This window comes from Gossypium hirsutum, chromosome A02 (genome assembly GCF_007990345.1).
Source record: "Gossypium hirsutum isolate 1008001.06 chromosome A02, Gossypium_hirsutum_v2.1, whole genome shotgun sequence".
In the NCBI taxonomy this organism is placed as follows: Eukaryota; Viridiplantae; Streptophyta; class Magnoliopsida; order Malvales; family Malvaceae; genus Gossypium; species Gossypium hirsutum.
In genome coordinates this window covers 101,747,840-101,768,498 of record NC_053425.1, presented here as the reverse complement: position 1 = coordinate 101,768,498, position 20,659 = coordinate 101,747,840, and the positions used below count along the sequence as shown (strand labels likewise).

At 35.2% G+C, this 20,659-nt stretch overlaps 1 protein-coding gene across 1 annotated transcript in view; it reads right to left on the bottom strand.

Annotated features, from left to right (window-relative positions):
- Nucleotides 1-1,899: 1,899 nt before the first annotated feature.
- Nucleotides 1,900-20,659, bottom strand: part of LOC107919864 (uncharacterized) — a 59,768-nt gene continuing 41,008 nt past the window's right edge. Inside the window, exon 7 of the mRNA XM_016849270.1 lies at nt 1,900-2,001. Coding sequence (XP_016704759.1) covers nt 1,900-2,001 — 102 coding nt within the window. The remainder of the gene's footprint in view (nt 2,002-20,659) is intronic.

Genomic DNA, 20,659 nt, shown 5'->3' with positions numbered 1-20,659 from the left:
GTGAAAAAGAAAGATGGCACGATGAGAATGTGTACAGACTACCGATAGCTTAACAAAGTGACGATCAAGAATAAATATCCTCTGCCCAGAATAGATGATTTGTTTGATCAATTGAAAGGGGCTACAGTTTTTTTGAAGATAGATTTGATATCAGGTTATTATCATTTGAGAGCTAAAGACTCTAATGTGCCGAAGACAGCATTCAGAACGAGGTATGGTCACTATGAATTTTTGGTTATGCCTTTTGGACTAATAAATGCACCTACTGTCTTTATGAATTTAATGAACCGGATTTTCAGTCCTTACTTAGATGGATTTTTAGTTGTATTTATTGAAGACATATTGATATATTCACGAGATGAAACAGAGCATGCCGAGCATTTGAGAATTGTATTACAGACTTTACGTGATAAGCAGTTATATGCAAAGTTCAGTAAATGTGAATTCTGGTTGCGTGAGGTTGTTTTTCTGGGACATATTGTTTCAGCTGATGGTATTCGAGTCGATCCGAGAAACATATCTACGATTATAGATTGGAAGCCTCTGAAAAATGTATCCAAAGTCTGTAGCTTCCTAGGACTTGCGGGTTATTATATATGATTTGTGAAAGGCTTTTCTATGATTTCCACTCCATTGACGAGATTGCTTCAAAAAGATGTAAATTTTAAATGGTCCGAGAAATGTCAGAAAAGTTTTGATTAGCTGAAAGCTCTTTTGACTGAAGCTCCAGTATTAGCACAGTTAGAATCTGGTAAAAAGTTTATGATCTATAGTGATGCTAGATTGCATTCTGATGCAAGAAGGCAAAGTCATAACTTATGCCTCGAGACAGTTGAAGCCGCATGAAAAGAATTACCCGACGCACGATTTAGAGTTAATAGCCATTGAGTTTGTGTTGAAGATTTGGCGCCATTATATGTTGGTGAGAAATGTCATATTTATTCAGATCACAAGAGTTTGAAATATCTGATGACTCAGAAAGATTTAAATTTAGGACAGTAGAGATGGCTAGAATTGCTAAAAGATTACGAGCTAGTGATTGACTATCATCCAGGAAAAGCAAATGTTGTTGCTAATGCATTAAGCCAGAAATCTTTGTTTGCTCTACATGTAATGAATATTCAGTTGGCTCTATCTGATGACAACTCAGTTGTAGCTGAGTTGAAAGCGAGACCATTGTTTTTACAGCAGATTTGCGAAGATCAGAAAGTCAATAATGAAATGTTAGCAAAATGAGCTCAATGTGATTTGAATCTTGATTCAGAATTTCAAGTTGATGTTGATGATTGTTCAAGATTCAGAGGTCAAATATGTGTTCCGAGAAATTCAGAGTTAATTCAGATAATTTTGAACGAAGCACATAGTAGTCGTTTATCTATTTATTCGGGAAGCACGAAAATGTATAACGACTTAAAACAGTTCTATTGGTGGCTTGGTATGAAACGTGACATCTCAGAGTTCGTTTCTAAATGTATGATTTGTCAACAAGTTAAAGCTGAGCATCAGGTACCTGTCTAGTTTATTGCAACCGATTATGATTCTCGAATAGAAATGGGATAAAGTGACTATGGATTATGTGTCAGGATTACCCCTATCTCTGAGAAAAAAAGAAGTAATCTGGGTAAGTTAGCTGAGTTGTATATCTCCGAGGTTGTGAGATTACACGGAGTACCTGTTTCAATTATTTTGAATAGAGATCCAATGTTCACATCGAGGCTTCGAAAGAAACTGCAAGATGTATTGTGTAAGACCCAATTTTTGTCCGGGGACCAAATCAGAAATAAAACCCAATAATAATTAACAGACCAGTTTACAAAATCCAAACACTTAAACCCAAAACATTATAAAAAAACCTGTGGCCCAAAATACCAACACTATACAAGCCCAATTACAAAAGCCTTACCCAAATACAAGCAAATTTTCAGCATGGGTAACCCTAGCTTTCGACTGCCACAAGCCACCTCCACAACAGCCTCCACATGCGCCAACCTCCAGCTGTACCTGTAAAATAGAACAACAAATTTGACAGCCAAATAACAGCGAGGATAACAAACGGTAACAAATAGAGCAGAAAAAGGAAAAAATTGTAAATTTTATTTTTTTATTTTGGCTATATAAAGCCGATTGTAAAGATTGTGGGGGGAGGGAACATATATTAAATACAAATACAAGAGTAAACAGAGAAATAGTATTATTCGAAGGTGATTTGGGAGCTTCATTTTTTTTCTTCTCATACAGATTGTTTTCTAGTCTTTCATTTTCTCTTTTTGCATTTGAAAATAAAGAGGGAAAACACTGACCTTAATTGACCTACGAGGGTGTCGTCGAGGCTTAGTCTCCCTCACCAGAATCAAAGCGGAAAGGGGTCGGGATACTCTCTCGCATTTTTTTGGGATCAAAAAGAGCTAGGCTCTCAAGCGTGGTTCAAAGCGGTGTTAGGGACTCATTGCGCGTCGGCCGCCAGATGTGGTGGTGGAGCAACGAGCATTGAAGGGTAACTAGCCTTTGAGAGGCTGAAACCCTAGTAAAAGATGATGGGTATTTCTGTTCTTTAAAATGACAAATAGTATTTTCAAAAGAATTTTTTTCACCTTTAATAACTAATGAAACAGCGTCGTTTAAAAAGGGAAACCCAGGATTTGCGTGTTTCTGCTTTTGGGGTAATTTATGCAAATGGTCCCTCCTCCTTTCTGGTCCTTTCAAATAGGCTCATTGTTACTTTTTAAATTTCACCCAAAGTATTATTTCAGTTACATTTTGGTACTTGTTAGAACGGCGCCGTTTTGATGGTGTGGGAATATTCCCATTCTGGTTTGCCCACTTTTGTGCGTATTTCATTTTGGTCCCATATCAATGTTACCATTAGATTTATTGCGATTTTGCACCTCTAATTTTGTCTTGATTTGAACCTAATCCTTTGTTTAGCTCATTTTATTGCTTATTCATTTAATTTGTCTATTTTTCTTCATTTCATAATTACCTAAGCTAATACTATTATTATTTTATGTCCATTATTTATTTATTTTTTTAAATACCTAAGTTGTATTTTTTTTACTAATTTATTTTTTATTTATTCTTTCTTGTTTCTTTTCATTCTTTCATTTAACTTCGTATATTTTATTTTTTTTTATATATTTTACTTTAATATTTTTTTATATATTATGTATCTTAAACCTTTTTTATATTATCTTGTTTAAATCATTTATATATTATCTTAAATGATTTCATAAATTATTTACTTAAAATTGCTTTATATATTATTTCATTTTGAATCAATTATTGTATATGATTTACATTAAATTGCTTTTATAGGATCTACTATATTTCCTTTCTATCATTTGTTTAGAATTGTTTATATTATTTTCGATTGCTTTATATCATTTCTTTCATTTCATATGGATATTAAAATAATGTATTGTGTGTTTTTCTCATTTTGTGTATTTTGATTCGTATATTCGTATTTTTATATCATTGTCGTTTACTTGTATAACATCGAATTCATCTTTTATGGCCCCCATGCTTGCTACTATGTTTTTATTTTCTATTATTGCATTGTGAGTTAATTTCCAACGCATTTGTCTAATTTCGATCGCTTCATTTTTACTTCAAACAAACAAATAAATGCATTTTGAGTCGGTTTTATAATTGCTTATTTGAAAACTCCTCAAAACAAGGCAATACTTCGTGTTTGGAAATTCGAGAAATCGTACCCTAACGTGCTGGGTTTCGATTTACCGTTTGATCAAATAGCTGAATATCCTTTTAAAATTTCACTGCATAAGTTTTGGAAACCATAAGATGATCTTGGTTTCGAGTGCTTAAATTATCGTATCCTAACGTGCTGGATGTGATATTTTGTTCCTTCGGAACAAGAGAATCCTAATATCCAATTCGAGTATACTCAAACATTTTTGGGAATTGTATGTTAAAATATTTTCAAATTTTCGACATTTGGACGTTAATTAATCAATTAGGTACCAATTTTGGGCATTGCGAGGGTGCTAATCCTTCCTCATATGTAATCAACTCCTGAACTCATTTTCTAGAATTGCGTAGACCAAAATAATTATTTTAATAAATCAAAATGTTAAATCATTATTTTAATAAATCAAAATGTTTTATTAAAATGATCGATCACAAGGTGACCTGGTCACACTTAAACAAAAAAAGATTGGTGTTGACTCCATATTTCTTTTTAAAGTCGATCCCCATTTTTCATTTTGAAAAATGGTGTTGACTCCATATTTCTTTTTAAACTCGAGGATATGTTACGTTGTTGCATTCTTGAGTTTGAAGGTACATAAGAAAAATATTTACCGTTGAATGAATTTGCTTATAGTAATAGCTTTCAATCGAGTATTAAAATGGCATCGTACGAGGCTCTATACGGACATAAATTTCAAACACCATTGTATTGGATGTAGCTCAGCGAGAATAAGATTCACGGGGTTGATCTAATTAAAGAGACAAAAGAAAAAGTGAAAGTAATTCGCGATAGTTTGAAAGTAGCATCGGATTGACAAAAATCTTACGCAGACTTGAAAAGGAAAGATACTGAATTTCAGATCGGGGAAAAGTGTTTTTGAAAGTATCTCCGTGGAAGAAAATACTTCGATTTGGTTGTAAAGGCAAATTGAGTCCGAGATTCATTGGGCCGTATGAGATCATTGAAAGAATAGGTCTAGTGGCATATCGGTTGGCTTTACCAAGTGAGTTAGAGAAGATTCACAATGTTTTTCATGTATTGATGCTGCAAAGATACAGAGTTGATCCCTCGCATGTTATTTCACTGACCGAAGTTGAAATTCAGCCAGATTTATCGTACAGTGAAGAATCGATCTGAATTTTGGCTTGTAAGATCAAAGAGCTGAGAAATAAAAAATAGCTTTAGTAAAATTCTTATGGCATCGACACGGGGTTGAAAAAGCTACATGGGAACCCGAGGAAGCTATGAGCAAGCAATATCCAAACCTATTCGCTGGTAAGATTTTCGGGGACGAAAATCCCTAAGGAGGGAGAGTTGTCACAGCCAAGTTTTAGCTAAATCAGAACAGTGGTTTTAGAACCACAAATCTGAGGTCGTAAAATTATTTTTAATATTATTTTTGGTGTTTACAACATGTGATTATATATGTGTGAAAGTTTCGTGAGCTAATTTTATCGTTTAATAGCTTAATTTGAGAAAAAGGGACTTAATTGCGTAAAATGCAAAAGTTGCATTCTACTTGTTTAAAGTGCTTAACTATCATGGCTCATTAAATGAAAGGTCCTTATGTTGCTATTAGACCATGGATAGTGGAATTTGACAAAAAAAGGGCATTAAATGGATATTTTAAATGGTTTTTATTTAAGGTTAAATATGTAATTTAGTAATTAAACATAAAATAATAAAACAAAGGCCATTTTTCTCTTATTATCACCATCTAGTTGAATTTGACAAAGAAAAAGGAAGCTTTCATGTTAACTTAGGGTTCAGCACTTGTGAGCTTCAATTTGTAAGTGTTTTAAGCTCGGTTTTTTATGATTTCTATGTTTTTGTAATCGTTGTATCGATTACTAGCTATCTCAAGGACTAATTTGCAAAAATTATTAATGTTTTAAAGTTTCGATCGATGAATTCATGTGTTTTTGAATGTTTGATGATGGATTATGAAAGTTTAGTGATGGATATCTATGTTTTGTAAAGTGACTTTGAGTAAAAATGCATATTAGGGATTAAATTGTGAAAAGATAAAAATGTGTGGTTATAAGTGTGAATAAATGAAAGTTTTTGGCTGCTAGAGGTCCCTATGAAATTTTGTCAGGCATGGGTTAAATTGAATTTCATGAATTTTATGTTTTTACGAAATAGGGACTAAATTGAAAAAATATGAAATTATAGGGGTTATGTGTAAAATGCCCAAAATTGTGTGTTTTGGATGAAATTGAATGAATTGAGGAATAAAAGAGTTATTTTTGAATGTATATAGATCCTGAAAGAAAGAAAACGAATTTAGATCGGGGGAAATCGAAAGTAGTTGAATACTTGACCCGATACATCAATCCCTAATACGAGGTAAGTTCATGATAGCGTGATTCATAACACGTAATAAATATTTATAATGAAGATCAAACCTAGACTAACTATTATCACGACAAAAAGGCAAGCGCACCTATTGAACAATAGTATAGTAACGGCAAGATCGGGATATCGTACCCAAGGGAACCAAAAGTACCAGTAATAGCTATCTTTTCATTATCTAGCCTAGGAATAAAAGGATTTGTTTATCAAACTAATTATCTAAACTAGTTAACTAATTTAATTAAAGTGAAGAGAAAATTTGGAAAAAGACTTGAAGAGAAGCAATTGATCAAGACGACACCCAAGGAGCAATCCACCTAGATTTCACTTGTTATCTGACTCTAAACTGGACGATTTATTCACCTGACTTGATCCGTGAGACTCCCTAACCTATGTTATTATCCCTTTCGAGACTAATAACGTCTAACCCTTAGTTGAATTAATCGAAATTTCTTTCTTAATTAAAACCCCTAGGGAAGCAGTAAATCACTCTATGGACTCCCATATTAGGTTTCACCCTAATCCAAAAAAATCTCGTAACCCTATTTCTAGGCGTTCGATCAACTTCACTTAATTATGCCAAATCTACTCTTAGGCAAGGTCTATTCCTCCTCTGCATAAGCACATCAAATCATGAATTAATACTCGGAATATTAACTCAAGCATTAAGAACACATAATTAAGAACAAATCAAGTATTTATCATACAGTTCAGATAACAATAACAAGATCCATCATAGGTTTTATCCCCCTTAGATATCTAAGGGGTTTAGTTAATAATAAAATAAGAGTACATCTCAAAAGTATAAAAATAAAAAACATGAAGAAAACTCTAAAAAAACCTCTGAAGGAATTTTGAGAGAGATCTTCAGTCTTGGAGTAGCTCCGGCTTCTGGGATGGATTGTCTGGCTTCCTTCAAGTAATTCCTGGCGTGTGGTTCTGTATTCCAGAAAGTTCTGGAAGAGGCCCCCCTCTCTAGGTCATACTTAGGGTGTTTATATAGGCTTTGGATTGGCTTTCTTCCTCCCTAAGTACCCCTTTCTGTGTAAAATACAACTCTTTGAAAAAAGGACACGTCCGTATGCCACAGCCGAGTGACGTGATTTCCAGGCCGTGTTCGATCTGTTAAATTGCCACGATCGTGTGGGCTCAATGGTCAGGCCGTGTGAATCGTGTAAACCTTGGTCGACACCCCCGAAGGCCACGGGCATGTGAGATGCCTGTGTGGCAAGGCTTAGGCCGTGTGATCTAGGTGCTTGTTTTGTCCCTGTTTAGCTCGTTTTTGGCTCCTTTTGACTCTTGGTGCTCTCTTGAGTGCAAAACATGAAATAACCAGATTAAGAGCACCAAAATCCACAAATCTAGTAGTAAACATCCAGAAATATGCTAAGTATTTGGGGTAGAACTACGTATAATTTGGCGTTTATCAGTTCATATGCAAATAAATGTCTTTAAATTGAATTATATGTGTTTATTTGTCATTGAATTGTTATAAATGGTGAACAAGCAATTAGGAGCAAGAATCGACAGAGTTACGACATTCAAAAGTCCCGTACGAACCTTAGGAATAGTATAGGATACGAATGTCATGACATTAGGTTACCGAGATGTGATTACATGTAAGACCATGTCTGGGACATTGGCATTGTATTGTGATTACCTGTAAGACCAGGTTTGAGACATTTTCATCGTTAATCAATTACGTGTAAGACCCTGTCTGGGACAGTGGCATCGATATGTAATAACATGTAAGACCATATCTGGGATATGGCATTGTACAAGCTATATGTAATTGCCAAGTATCCTTAACGATTCCGAACGATTAAACTGGAAAAGTCAAGTCAAGAAAGATGTGTGAATGAATTAAGTGACTCAGGTACGTACGAAAATCATACAAGTATTGAAAAGGGAAGTTTTGATGAATTCATTATGATATTGAATATGTGTATCATTAAAAAGATTTGTGAACTTGAATATATATTTAGATGTACTTATACATATCTTGCTTAATTGATGGAAATGATATTGATTCATGAGATGATTTATTTGTATATGGCTTACAAAGATTTTAAAGCTCACTGTGTTTATTTTTCACTATTTTATTGATTATCGAAGGTAGCTCGGACTCGGGGATTGTCGGGAAACATCATCACACTATCGATCATCTTGTTGGTACTTTTAGAGCTTTGTATATATGGTATATGGCATGTATAGGCTAGTGTTATCTTGATATGTTTTAAGTTATGATTTTGAGCCATGAGATTTGGCTTGTAAATGTTGGAATGTATGGCCATTAAAGTTGGCTTAAGTTATGTGTTTGATAGGTGCTATATGTGATGTATCTAATTCCTTATATGTTGGCTTGTTTTGGTATGTTTGCCATAGTTGTTGATATAGCTAAATGGTTGTTCATTTGCTTAGTTATTAGTTGATGTATTAATGCTTGGAAGTTGGCATGTTGTGGTTTGTTCTTGATATGATAATATGGTGTGTTTTGTGACATGAAACAGATGATAAGATTATGCGTTAATGCATTTGGAACTTATATAAGTTGTGATGATTTTGGCATAATAATTTGGTATGTTTGAATGTGGAATTAAGTAGTTGAAATGGTTGAGAATAGAGGGCATAAAATGTGTATGAAATAGCATGCTTTGGTTGCTTATATATGTATTGAAATGGTACTATTTTGGTTGATAGGTGTGCATGAGAAATGGGTGGCAAATTGGCTTTGCAAATAGCCTATTTTTGTCCACATGGGCGTGTGTCTCAGCTGTGTGCAACACAAGGTCATGCTACACAGTCGTGTGTCCCCTAGGGTAGCCCTTCGAATTAAGGTAGTATACCCTATAGGTTTGACACGGCCTAGGCATACGGGCGTGTCTACTGGTTATGTGTGGAACACAGGCTAGCACATGGGCGTGTGGTCGACCGTGTGACCCATGTCAGTAACCCCTCCAGTTTTCCCACGGTCAAGGCACACGGGCGTGTCTCTGACAGTGTGGTGCAAGTCAGTATGTATGCCCTATTTTCACACGGCCTATGACACGGGCATGTCTGGTGGCCGTGTTAGGCACATAGCCTGTTCACACAGGCGTGTGACCCTTAAATGTATGAAAATTTTCTAAGTTTCTCAAAGTTTGCAAATGTTATCGGTTTAGTCCCAAACTACTTTTAAGCATGTTTTAAGGTCTTGTAGGACCTTATAAGGGACAATGTGGATGAGTTCAATGGATATTGTTTATGAATGCATAAATGTATGTGAATGATGTGTATTATCCGGTAATGCCTCGTAACCCTATTCTGGCAATGGATATGGGTTAGGGGTGTTACAGGGAACATCACTGATATCGATAGCTCCGTACAGAATGGCTCCGACTAAGTTGAAGGAGTTGAAAGCTCATTTGTTAAAGTTAACGGATAGAGGTTTTGCATGACCAGGTTTCTCAGCTTGGGGTACACCAGTTTTATTTGTAAAGAAGAAAGATGGATCAATTAGACTATGTATCGATTATCAATATCTTAACAAGGTTACGATTAAGAATAAATATACTTTACGAAGAATTGATGATTTGTTCGATTAGTTGAAAGGAGTAATAGTATTTTCAAAGATTGATTTGCGATTGGCTTATTATTAGTTATAGGTTAAAGATTCGGATGTGTCGAAAACTGCATTTAGAATAAGGTACGGGCATTATGAATTTCTTGTTATGTCGTTTGGTTTAACTAACGCCCTGTAGTTCTTATGGATTTGATGAATATAATTTTCAGACCATATTTAAATAGATTTGCTATTGTATTCATTGATGATATTTTGATCTATTCCCGAGATGAGACTGAACATGTTGAGCATTAGAGGATTGTGTTGTAAACATTGCGAGATGAAAAACTATTTTCTAAATTTAGCAAATGTGAGTTTTTGCTCCAAGAAGTTGGATTTTTAGGATATATTGTTTCGACGGAGGGCATGAAAGTTGATCCGAGCAAGATTTCAGCAATTGTTGACTAGAAACCTTCAAGGAACATTTTTGAGGTTAGAAGTTTCTTGGGATTAGAAGGGCTATTATCGAAGATTTGTAAAAGGGTTTTCAATGATAGCTACACCGATGACTCGGTTATTGCAGAAAGATGTAAAGTTTGAATGGTCCGAGAAATGTTAACAAAGTTTTAATCAGTTGAAAGCACTGTTAACTGAAGCACCAGTTTTAGTTCAGCCTGAGTTGGGTAAAGAGTTTGTAATTTTTAGTGATGTGTCATTGAACAGTTTGGGATGTGTTTTAATACAAGAAGGAAAAGTGATAGTGTATGCTTCCAGACAGTTAAAAACACATGAGAAGTTATTCGACACACGATTTGGAGTTGGCCGCAATTGTGTTTGCATTGAAAATTTGGCGACATCACTTATTCAGTAAGAAGTGCCACATATTTACTGATCACAGGAGCCTGAAGTATTTGTTGTCTTAGAAAGATTTGAATTTACGACAACGAAGATGTCTCGAATTGTTGAAAGACTATGAGTTAGTGATTGATTATCACCTGGGGAAAGAAAATGTAGTCACTGATGCTTTTAGTAGAAAATCTTTGTTTGCTCTGAGAGCGATGAATACGGTGATTAAGCTTGTCTGATGATGGTTCGATTTTAGCTGAATTAAAAGCTAGATCGATGTTTTTACAGAAAAGTTGTGAGGCTTAGAAATGTGATAATGAATTGCAAGATAGAATAGTACAGTATGAGTCGACTACTGATTCAGAGTTTTAGATCGGATCTAATGATTGTTTATTGTACCAAGGTAGAGTGTGTGTACCAAAGAATACTGAGCTTGTACAGAAAATTCTACATGAAGCACACAGTGGTAGCTTGTCTGTTCATCCGGGGAGTACTAAGATGTACAGTGATTTGAAATAGATGTACTGGTAGTCAAGTATAAAACGTGAAATTTCTGATTTTGTGTCAAGATACTTGATTTGTCAATAGGTGTCGAACATCAAGTGCCTTCGGGACTATTATAGCCAATGATGATATCGGAGTGGAAATGGGATAGAGTTACGATGAATTTCGTATCGGGATGACCTATGTCTAAAAAAGAAAGATACTATCTGGGTCGTTGTTGATCGTCTAATAAAGTCTGCACATTTTATTCCAGTGCATATAGATTTCTCTCTTGATAGACTAGTTGAGTTGTATATTTCTAAAATCGTCAGATTGCGCGGAGTGCCATACTATATTATTTTAGATAGGGATCCGCGATTTACATCATGGTTTTGGAAGAAATTGCAAGAAGCTTTGGGTACACAGTTGCATTTTAGCACAGCATTTCATCCCCAAACCAATGGTTAGTCTCAAAAAGTAATTCAAATTCTTGAGAATATGCTTCGTTGTTGTGTCTTAGAGTTTGAAGGTAATTTGGAAAAATATTTACTATTGGTTGAATTCACGTGTAATAATAGTTTTCAATCGAGTATCAAGATGGCACCGTATGAAGCTTTCTATTGATGTAAATGCTAAACTCCATTGTACTAGATAAAGCTTAGTGAGAAAAAGATACTCGGGGTTGATTTGATTTGATTTGAGAAACAGAAGAGAAGGTGAAAGTGATTCGTGATAGTTTGAAAGCTGCTTCTGATAGATAGAAATCGTACGCAGATTTGAAGCGTAAAGATATTGAGTTTGAAGTCGGTGATAAAGTGTTTTTGAAAGTATCACAATGTAAAAGAATTCTCTGTTTTGGTCGCAAAGGAAAGTTGAGTCTGCGATTTATCGGACCGTATGAGATTATCGAGAGAATTGGACCAGTGGCTTATTGACTTGAGTTACCATCAGAGTTGGAAAAGGTTCATAATATGTTTCATGTGTCTATGTTACGACGATACAGATCGGATCCTTCGCATATAATTTCTCCGACTGAAGTTGAGATCCAGCCCGACATGTCGTATATCGATGAACTGATCAAAATTTTGGCACGTGAGATCAAAGAATTGAGAAATAAAACAATAGACTTAGTGAAAGTTCTTTGGCATCATCACGGCATTGAGGAGGCTACTTGGGAACCCAAGGAAACCATGAGAAAACAATACCCTAACCTATTTTCTGGTAAGATTTTTGGGGACGAAAATTCCTAAGAGAGGAGAGTTGTAACGACCATTTTCAGTGAAATTAGAACAGTGATTTCAAGACCACAAATCCAATGTTGAAACATTTATTTTAATATTATTTTGTGGTTTACAGCATGTTAGAATTATGGTATAAAAATTTTGTTAAGAAATTTTATCATTTATATGCTCAATTTGTGAAAAAGGACTAAACCGCGTAAAGTACGAAAGTTGGGTTCTATTAGCTAAAAGTGTTAAATAGCTATAGAACATTAAAGTGGAGGTCTTTATATGGTAATTTGACCATTAAATGAGATAGTGGATGCGCATGGGATAGTAATTATAAAAATTTTAAAGTTAGGTAAGGGTAAAATAGTAATTAGGTAATTAAAGACTAAAATAATAAAAGAATGAATGTCATCTTCCTCCTCATGGCTTGTTCAGCTGAAAATCACCATTTGAGAAGAGAAAAGTTTTTGTTCAATCTTTTCCTTTGCATGTAAGTGATTTCTTGTCTCGTTTTTGTTGATTTTTATGTTTTTGGGACCATTGTAGCTTGAGCTAGCTAATTAGGGGGCTAGTTTGCAATATGGTTGAAAGTATAGGGTTTTTCCATGAAAGCATCTTAGTTTTTTTTGAAGTTTAATGGAAGAAAATGAATCTTGGTTGTTAATTAAACAACTTTTGTTAAAGGATTTTTAATGAAATTTTCAAATAGGGGCTAAATTGATAAATGTGAAAATTGTGTGTTAAATATGTGAAATTGTGAATTGTATGGGTTGTTATGAGCATATAGTAAATTTGGCTAGGCTTGGTTAGGGATGAAATTGTATGGATTTCATTTTTTTCAAGCTTAGGGACTAAATTGCAAAGAGGTCAAATGTTTAGTCACAAAATGGTCATTTTGCCATAACATGAAATCTGATTGAATTGAATAGAATAATTATTAAATTAGCTAAATTTTGATAATATAGATCAAGAAAGTCACGTTTAGAATTAAATCGAGGGAAAGAAAAAGTAGTGGATTGATCGGTTGACTTACTCCGTGCTAATTCAAGGTAAGTTCGTGTAATTACATTGTGTATCTATATACTTTATTTGAAACATATGTATGTGAATTCAGTAGTTACAATGTATGATTATTGAAAGCATAACCGATGACGTATGAAGAATACTGAGCCCAGTTTGAACCTTAAGAAATTCGTAGGATACAAATGACATGTCATTAGGGTTACTGTTTTGGTTAAGGTCCTACATATGTTGCGGACTCACCACAGCTCGTATGAGCTTACGGATTCTTAGCTCATATGAGCTTACCGTATTTTAGCTTGAATGAGCTTATTGATTATGGCTCGTAAGAGCATACATGTATAGGAATTAACAGATTTATAATTCAGTAAACCTCGGGTGTACTACCCGCCTATCTAATGATTTTTCTAAGTGATTCAACAGTCATAGTTTTATTATGAGATGATACAAGTTCTATATGAACAGGCACATGTATTTATATGGAAATGGTTAATATTTGATATATATATTTACATGGCATAGATGTTATATGTACATAGAATTCAATTAAATGATGAATTCATATATGATTCTCGGTTTTATGTGAATATATGACTAACAGGATTATGGATTGTATGATAGGCTTTGGCCAAATTAAATTGTACCTTGTTTCGAGTTTCTTATGTAAATTGTAGTCAATTGGAAAGTCTATTATGTATCATACGAACTTACTAAGTTTTGTTTCTTACTCTATTTATTTTTCTGTGTTTTATAGTGTTTCAAAAGCTTTCTCAATTTGGGAGTGTTGGAGAGTTCGTCGCACTATCAAACTCTTTTGGTATTTATGACTTTATGTTTTGCGTTAAATGGCATGTATAGCTCATTTTGGCTAATGATAGCCTATGTGTTTTGTTATGTATTTATCCAATTGATTTGTCTTGAATTAGGTACATTTTGATATGTAAATATGTAAATAGCCTTATGATATATGATGTATGGTTGTCATATGAATGCCATGGTTGTGATTTATAAATGATATACATGTTAAGTTTTAGGAACAAAGATTGCATATATGTGTTTGACCATTTAGGTAAATTTGGATGACATATTTGGCATGAGTTTTAAATGGCTAATTAAGATGCCTATTCATGAGTTTTAAATGGCTAATTAAGATGCCTATTAGTACCATACTTGTATGTGTTGACATTACATTGGTTGATTTTTTATGCCTATTATGCATCGGTTGTATGCATATTGATGTGTGTAGGTTAGTACCACTTTGGGTGAGAAAAAAGGCTTGGAAAATAGCTTATTTTTATCCACACGGGTAGAGACATGGGCGTCTGTCTCGGCCATGTGTGACACACAGTCATGTGTCCCCTGATACTACATTAGAAACCAGGTCAGTAGCTTTACACGGCCTAGCACACGGGTGCGTGGCTTGGTCGTGTGGTACAAGTAAATATACCCTCCAGTTTTCACATGGACTGGCACATAGGCATGTGAGGCCATTTTGAAAGGTACACAATCTGTCACACGAGCATGTGGTCTAGCCGTGTGACCCAAGTCAGTGAGTTACACGGGGTCAGACACAGGTTGGAACACGGCCATGTGATCCCATTTCGAATGCCCACACGGCCTGAGGCACGAGTGTGTCCATTGGTCGTGTGAGACACACAGTCTAGCCACATGGGCATGTGTCCCCTGCACTTTGAAAATTTTCCATGTTTTCCTAAAAAATTCCTTAAGTACTCGATTTAGTCCCAGACCACTTTTAATGTCTATTTTAGGCCTCAAGGGCTTTTATTAGGGACCATATGAATGATTATGAATGGTTTTGATTTGAATGATAATTGATTATGAAATGTTTGATGTATAAGTTATAAGTTCGGTAATGCTCTGTAACCCTGTTCTGGCATCGGATACGAGTTAGGGTGTTACAGTCTAGCTTTTAACTCAGCTAAAATCGAACCATCATCAATCAACGTCAATCTCGTATTCAATGCTTGAAAACAAATAGAGACTTTCTACTCAAAGCATCAACAACAACATTAGTCTTTCCCGAATGATAATCAATGATCAAATCGTAGTCTTTCAATAACTCGAGCCATCTGCCCTATCTTAAATTCAAATCTTTCTGTGACATCAAGTACTTCAGACTTTTATGATCCGTGAAGATATGACATTTTTCTCATACAAATGGTGTCGCTAAATCTTCAAAGCAAATACAATTGCTGCAAGCTCTAAATCGTGCGGCGAAAAATTCTTTTTGTGCGGTTTCAATTATCTAGAGGCATATGCTATCACCTTGCTCTCTTGCATCAGAACATAACCCAAATTGTTTAACGAAGCATCACTATAAATAAAAAATTCTTAACCCAACTCTGTCTAAACTAACACCAGTGCCTTGGTTAAAAATGCTTTCAATTGATTAAAGCTTTGTTGATATTTCTCTGACCATTCGAACTTAACTTCTTTTTGCAACAGTCTCGTCAATGGTGTAGCAATCATCATAAATCCCTTGACGAATCTTCTGTAATATCCAGCTAAACTCAAAAAATTCTAACTTTAGATACATTTCTTGAAGGCTTCCAATCTACAATAGCTGAAATTTTGCACGGATCCATTCTAATGCCATCGGCCGACACAACATGTCCTAGAAATCCTACTTTCTGAAGCTAGAATTCACATTTGCTAAACTTAGTGAATAATTGTTTTTTCGCAAAAAGTTTGCAAAACAATTCTCAAATGCTTGGCATACTCAAACTCGTCTCATGAATATACCAGAATGTCATCAATGAATACCACAATGAATCCGTCTAAATACAGTCTAAATGCAGTTTTAGGCACATCCAAGTCTTTAACTCAGAACGAATATCAATCTTTAAGAACACTGTTGCACCTTTCAACTGATGAAACAGATCATTGATTAGCTGCAATGGATACTTATTCTTGATTGTAACCTTGTTGAGCTGACGGTAATCAATACACAATCTCATTTATCCATCTTTTTTCTTAACAAACAGAAGAGGTGCACCCCAAGGTGATAAACTAGGTCGAGAAAAACCCCTATCTATCAATTCTTGCAAATGTTCTTTCAACTCTTTCAGTTCAGTAGGAGCCATTCTGTACGGTGCTATCGATATCGGTTATGTTCCTAATATTAACTCAATAGCAAACTCAACCTCTCTGATCGATGGTAATCCAGGTAACTCCTCTGGAAATACATCAGATACTCACAAGCCACAGGCATAGATTCAAGCTTCAACTCAAATACTTTAGAATCCAATACATATGCAAGGTAAGTATCACAACATTTTCTCACATATTTCAATGCTGACATAGCTGAAATAACAATAGACAATTCACTTAAACAATCTGATTCAATCCGAAAGTGTCTTACCGTTCTGACATTTCAATACAATAAGCTTTCGTCTACAGTTCACAATAGCATCATGCAAAGTCAACCAACCCATGCCAAAAATCACATCAAACTCATCAAATGGCAATAGTATCAAATCTGCCAGAAAATTGTAACCCCGAGTCATCAAAGAACAGTTCTTGCAAACTTTATCAACTGATACATGTTCTAAGGGGTTCGACGCTTTAACCACGAATTCAGTGGACTCAACAGGTAATTTCTTACTAGATACTAAATTTGTGCATACATACGAATGGTTGGTCCTGGATCAATCAAAGCAGTAACATCAGTATCAAAAATAGAAAAAGTACCATTAATAACATCTGATGCAGAAGCTTCCTCTCGTGCTCGAATAGCTTAAGCTTTAGTTGGTGCTCCTGCTTCAGATCTCACAGCAGAATATTTTTGTTCCACCACGGCTACTACTCACATTTCCAGGATTACGAGGTGGTGTACCCCTCGTGGTATTGTTGCTGGGTCAAACATTCTAAACTTTTTCTTTCTCAGATATTTCTGGGCAATTACGAATAAAATAGTTATATGAACCACATTTGAAACACACCCCATCTTTCACCTTGCACTTGCCAAAATGTCAGTGTCCACACCGTTGACAATCAAGTTTGTTATCTTTAACGCTACCTACACTAGCTATAGACGTAGCTTGCATTTTTGAACCTGTATAACATTTGCCTTACTCTCTATCAGGGTATTCCATGGAAGTAATCGAACGGTTATGATGTTCTTTTTGTCACTTGAATGATGATTGATATGACTTCCCAGTTGATTTTTTTCTTGAGTCTCTAGTTTCAAAATCAACTTCTCTTTTCTCTTTGCTAAGCTCCTCCGCTTTATGTGCTCTGTTGACTAAAACAATGAATTCTTTCAACTCGAGAATCCTGACTAGATGCTTTATATCTCCGTTTAACCTTTCTTCAAACCATTCACACATTGCAATCTCAGTCGGAATGCACTCCTGGGCATATTTCCTCAATCTGACAAACTCTCGTTCATACTCAAACACTATCGTACGGCCCTGCTTAAGTTCAAAAAATTCTTTACATTTCTGATCAAGGAATCTCTGACTTATATACTTCTTTCTAAACTCGATTTGAAAGAATTCCCAGTCGATACGCTCTTTCAGCACAACTGAAATCAAGGTATTCCATCAATGATATGCTAAGTCTTTTAATAGAGATACAACACACTTTACACATTTAGCCGGGGTATAGGATAACTCATCGAAAAATCTCATAGTATTCTCTAACCAAAACTCAGCTCTCTCAGGATCATCATCAACTATAGCTCTAAATTCTTCAGTCTCATATTTACGAATTTTATCAACTGCCAATTTATTAACTCGCACTTTTTTCAATCCTTGAGGAACAACAAGGACCAGTTGAGGAACAGGTGGGGGTAGAGGTCGTTGAGCCGCCAGGTTCATTCGTACGAACTCGGTAAACCACTCACTCATCATCTGGAAGAAGGTTTCCTTCGCCTCTCCTCCCTGTCCCTCAGATACGGGCCTTGAACCGCTTGACACTGCTCCGTGAACAGAGGCTTGCGCGTTACTTTCAACTTTGTCGGAGTCGGCTCAGTTGGATGTCATTGCTATAAGAAAACATGTTTCAAAATGATTAAGAGTTATCATACTATCATAGGTTATATAATGGCATGTATAGATAGACTCTTACATGCTATGTTTAGTCTGAGAATCAAATAAATCGTAGCTCTGATACCAATAAATGTAATACCCGTAACCCGTATCCTTCGTCGGACTAGAGTATAAAGCATTATAGGAGTTTTCATTTCAAAACGAACAAAAATTTTAAACATTTTACTTCATATCAATAACCAGAGAAAAACCAATTCATAACATGCATATTGTCTCTTATACGAGCCCTCGAGGCCCCAAAAACACATTAAAAACAAGTCAGGAGTAAATTGGAAACTTATAGAAATTTTCAAAAAAAAATGAAAATTTTCAAAACTAAAGGGGTCAAACGGGTGACTTACATGGTCAAGAGACACGCTCTTGCCTTAGGTCATGTGGACATTCGAAGTAGGGACACATGGGAGTACCCTAATCCATGTCTGTGCCCGTGTAACTCACTGGCTTAGGTCACACGGCCAAGCCACACGCCTGTATGCTAGGCCGTGTGCCCTTCGAAATGACCTCATATGCCAGTGTGCCAAGCCGTGTGCTAGGCCATGTAACTGCCTAAATTCCAACCCTTTCAAAGTTACAAGGGACACTCGGCCATGTCACTAGGCTATGTGTCACACATAGTTGAGACACACGTCTGTGTCTCTGCCCGTGTGGACAAAAAATAGGCCATTTCCAAGCCATTTTTCTCACCCATTCAAGCATATACTTACAATCACTTTTGCACATATAAACAATCTTTCAAATTGCACTAGGACAATGCATAATTAAACTATCCAAATAAGGTACATTTGCATACAAGCAATATCCCAAAGGCAGCTCAATCTCAATACATAAACATGTATAACCATATATTCAAATTGGCCAAATTATTCAACTAACTTTTAACTAAATTTATGCCAAAACATACCATTTGGTTTACCTATCAAATTCTCACCAAAAGGTATCAAAAGTACCATTCAACAATTAGCACCAATAGCCATATATGTCATTTATAATAAATGTACCAAATTAACAACTAGCACTAATAGCCATATATGTCATTTATAATAAATGTACCAAATCACCACATTCAAGTATATCACAAGACTAATTAATACATGCATTTTTAACTACCATTCCATCTTCTATCATTTTGTTACCAATACCAAAATAAAAACCACCATAAGGTCAAATATATACATACCAACTTATCACCATTTCATCATCCAAAATACCATAAACACAAGAAAAAACAAATGGCTATATTATCAAACAAAAAGAACACCTATACATGCCATTATAACCAAAACTTGGAAACACCAAAATCTGCCGAATTAGCTGTTGGGTAGTGTGATAGATCTCTGAAAACTTTCAAACCTGAACGAGCTTTCGATTAACTACAAAATATAGAAAAATAAATACAAGGAAAGCATGTTATGCTTAGTAGGCTCGTATTGTATTTAGTCTAAGCTTATCACTACATTACATAATCTCAAAACACATATAAATCAATCCAACATAATAATAGATAATTCATAAACTTAAACATATTAATTCATGCTCTTCATTGTCATAATAGTACACACTTCGTACCTTCCATCATAGTAAGGTAAATTACATTGAAAGCTCTCACTAAAGCTCTCCCGAAGTAATAACACGATTGTTGACACCACCCCTTTTTATAATTCGATAGCGGAAGCTATACCTTTTCATAATTCGATAGCCGAAGCCATCCCTTTCCATAGTTTAACAGCCAAAGCTATCCCTTTCATAATTTTGATGGTCATCACCATCCCTTTTCATTTTTGATGGTCGTCACCATCCCTTTTCATTGTTGATGGTCGTCTCCATCCCTTTTCAAAATTTGATAGCCGGAGCTATCCCTTTTCATGATTCAACAACAAAAGCGATCCCTTTTCATAATTTTGATGGTCACCACCATCCATTTTCATTGTTGATGGTCGTCACCATGCCTTTTCATTGTTGATGGTCATCACCATCCCTTTTCATAATTTGCTCGCCGGAGCTATCCCTTTTCATGTTTTGACAGCTGAAGCCATCCCTTTTCATAGTTTGATAGTTGTCGATACGTTGTTGAATTTTTTCGTCGAGACACAATTTGATATTATACAGTAATAGCATTCAAATCATAACTTAAAACGTTATTTAATCGTACGAACTTACCTTGACGATGAACGTAAAAATAGAGTTGACTAATCTGAAGCTTTTTCTTTGCCTCGATCTAGAGTCACACGTGGTCAATCTTGATCTAAATGAATAAATTCAGCTCAATTCAATACTTATTTTCTTCAATTTAACCCAAACTCATATTTTAGAAAAATTATATATTTGCCCTTATAATTTTGATTTCATTACAATTTAGTCCCTAGCTCATAAAAAAGAAAATTCATGCAATTCATGATTACCCCATTAC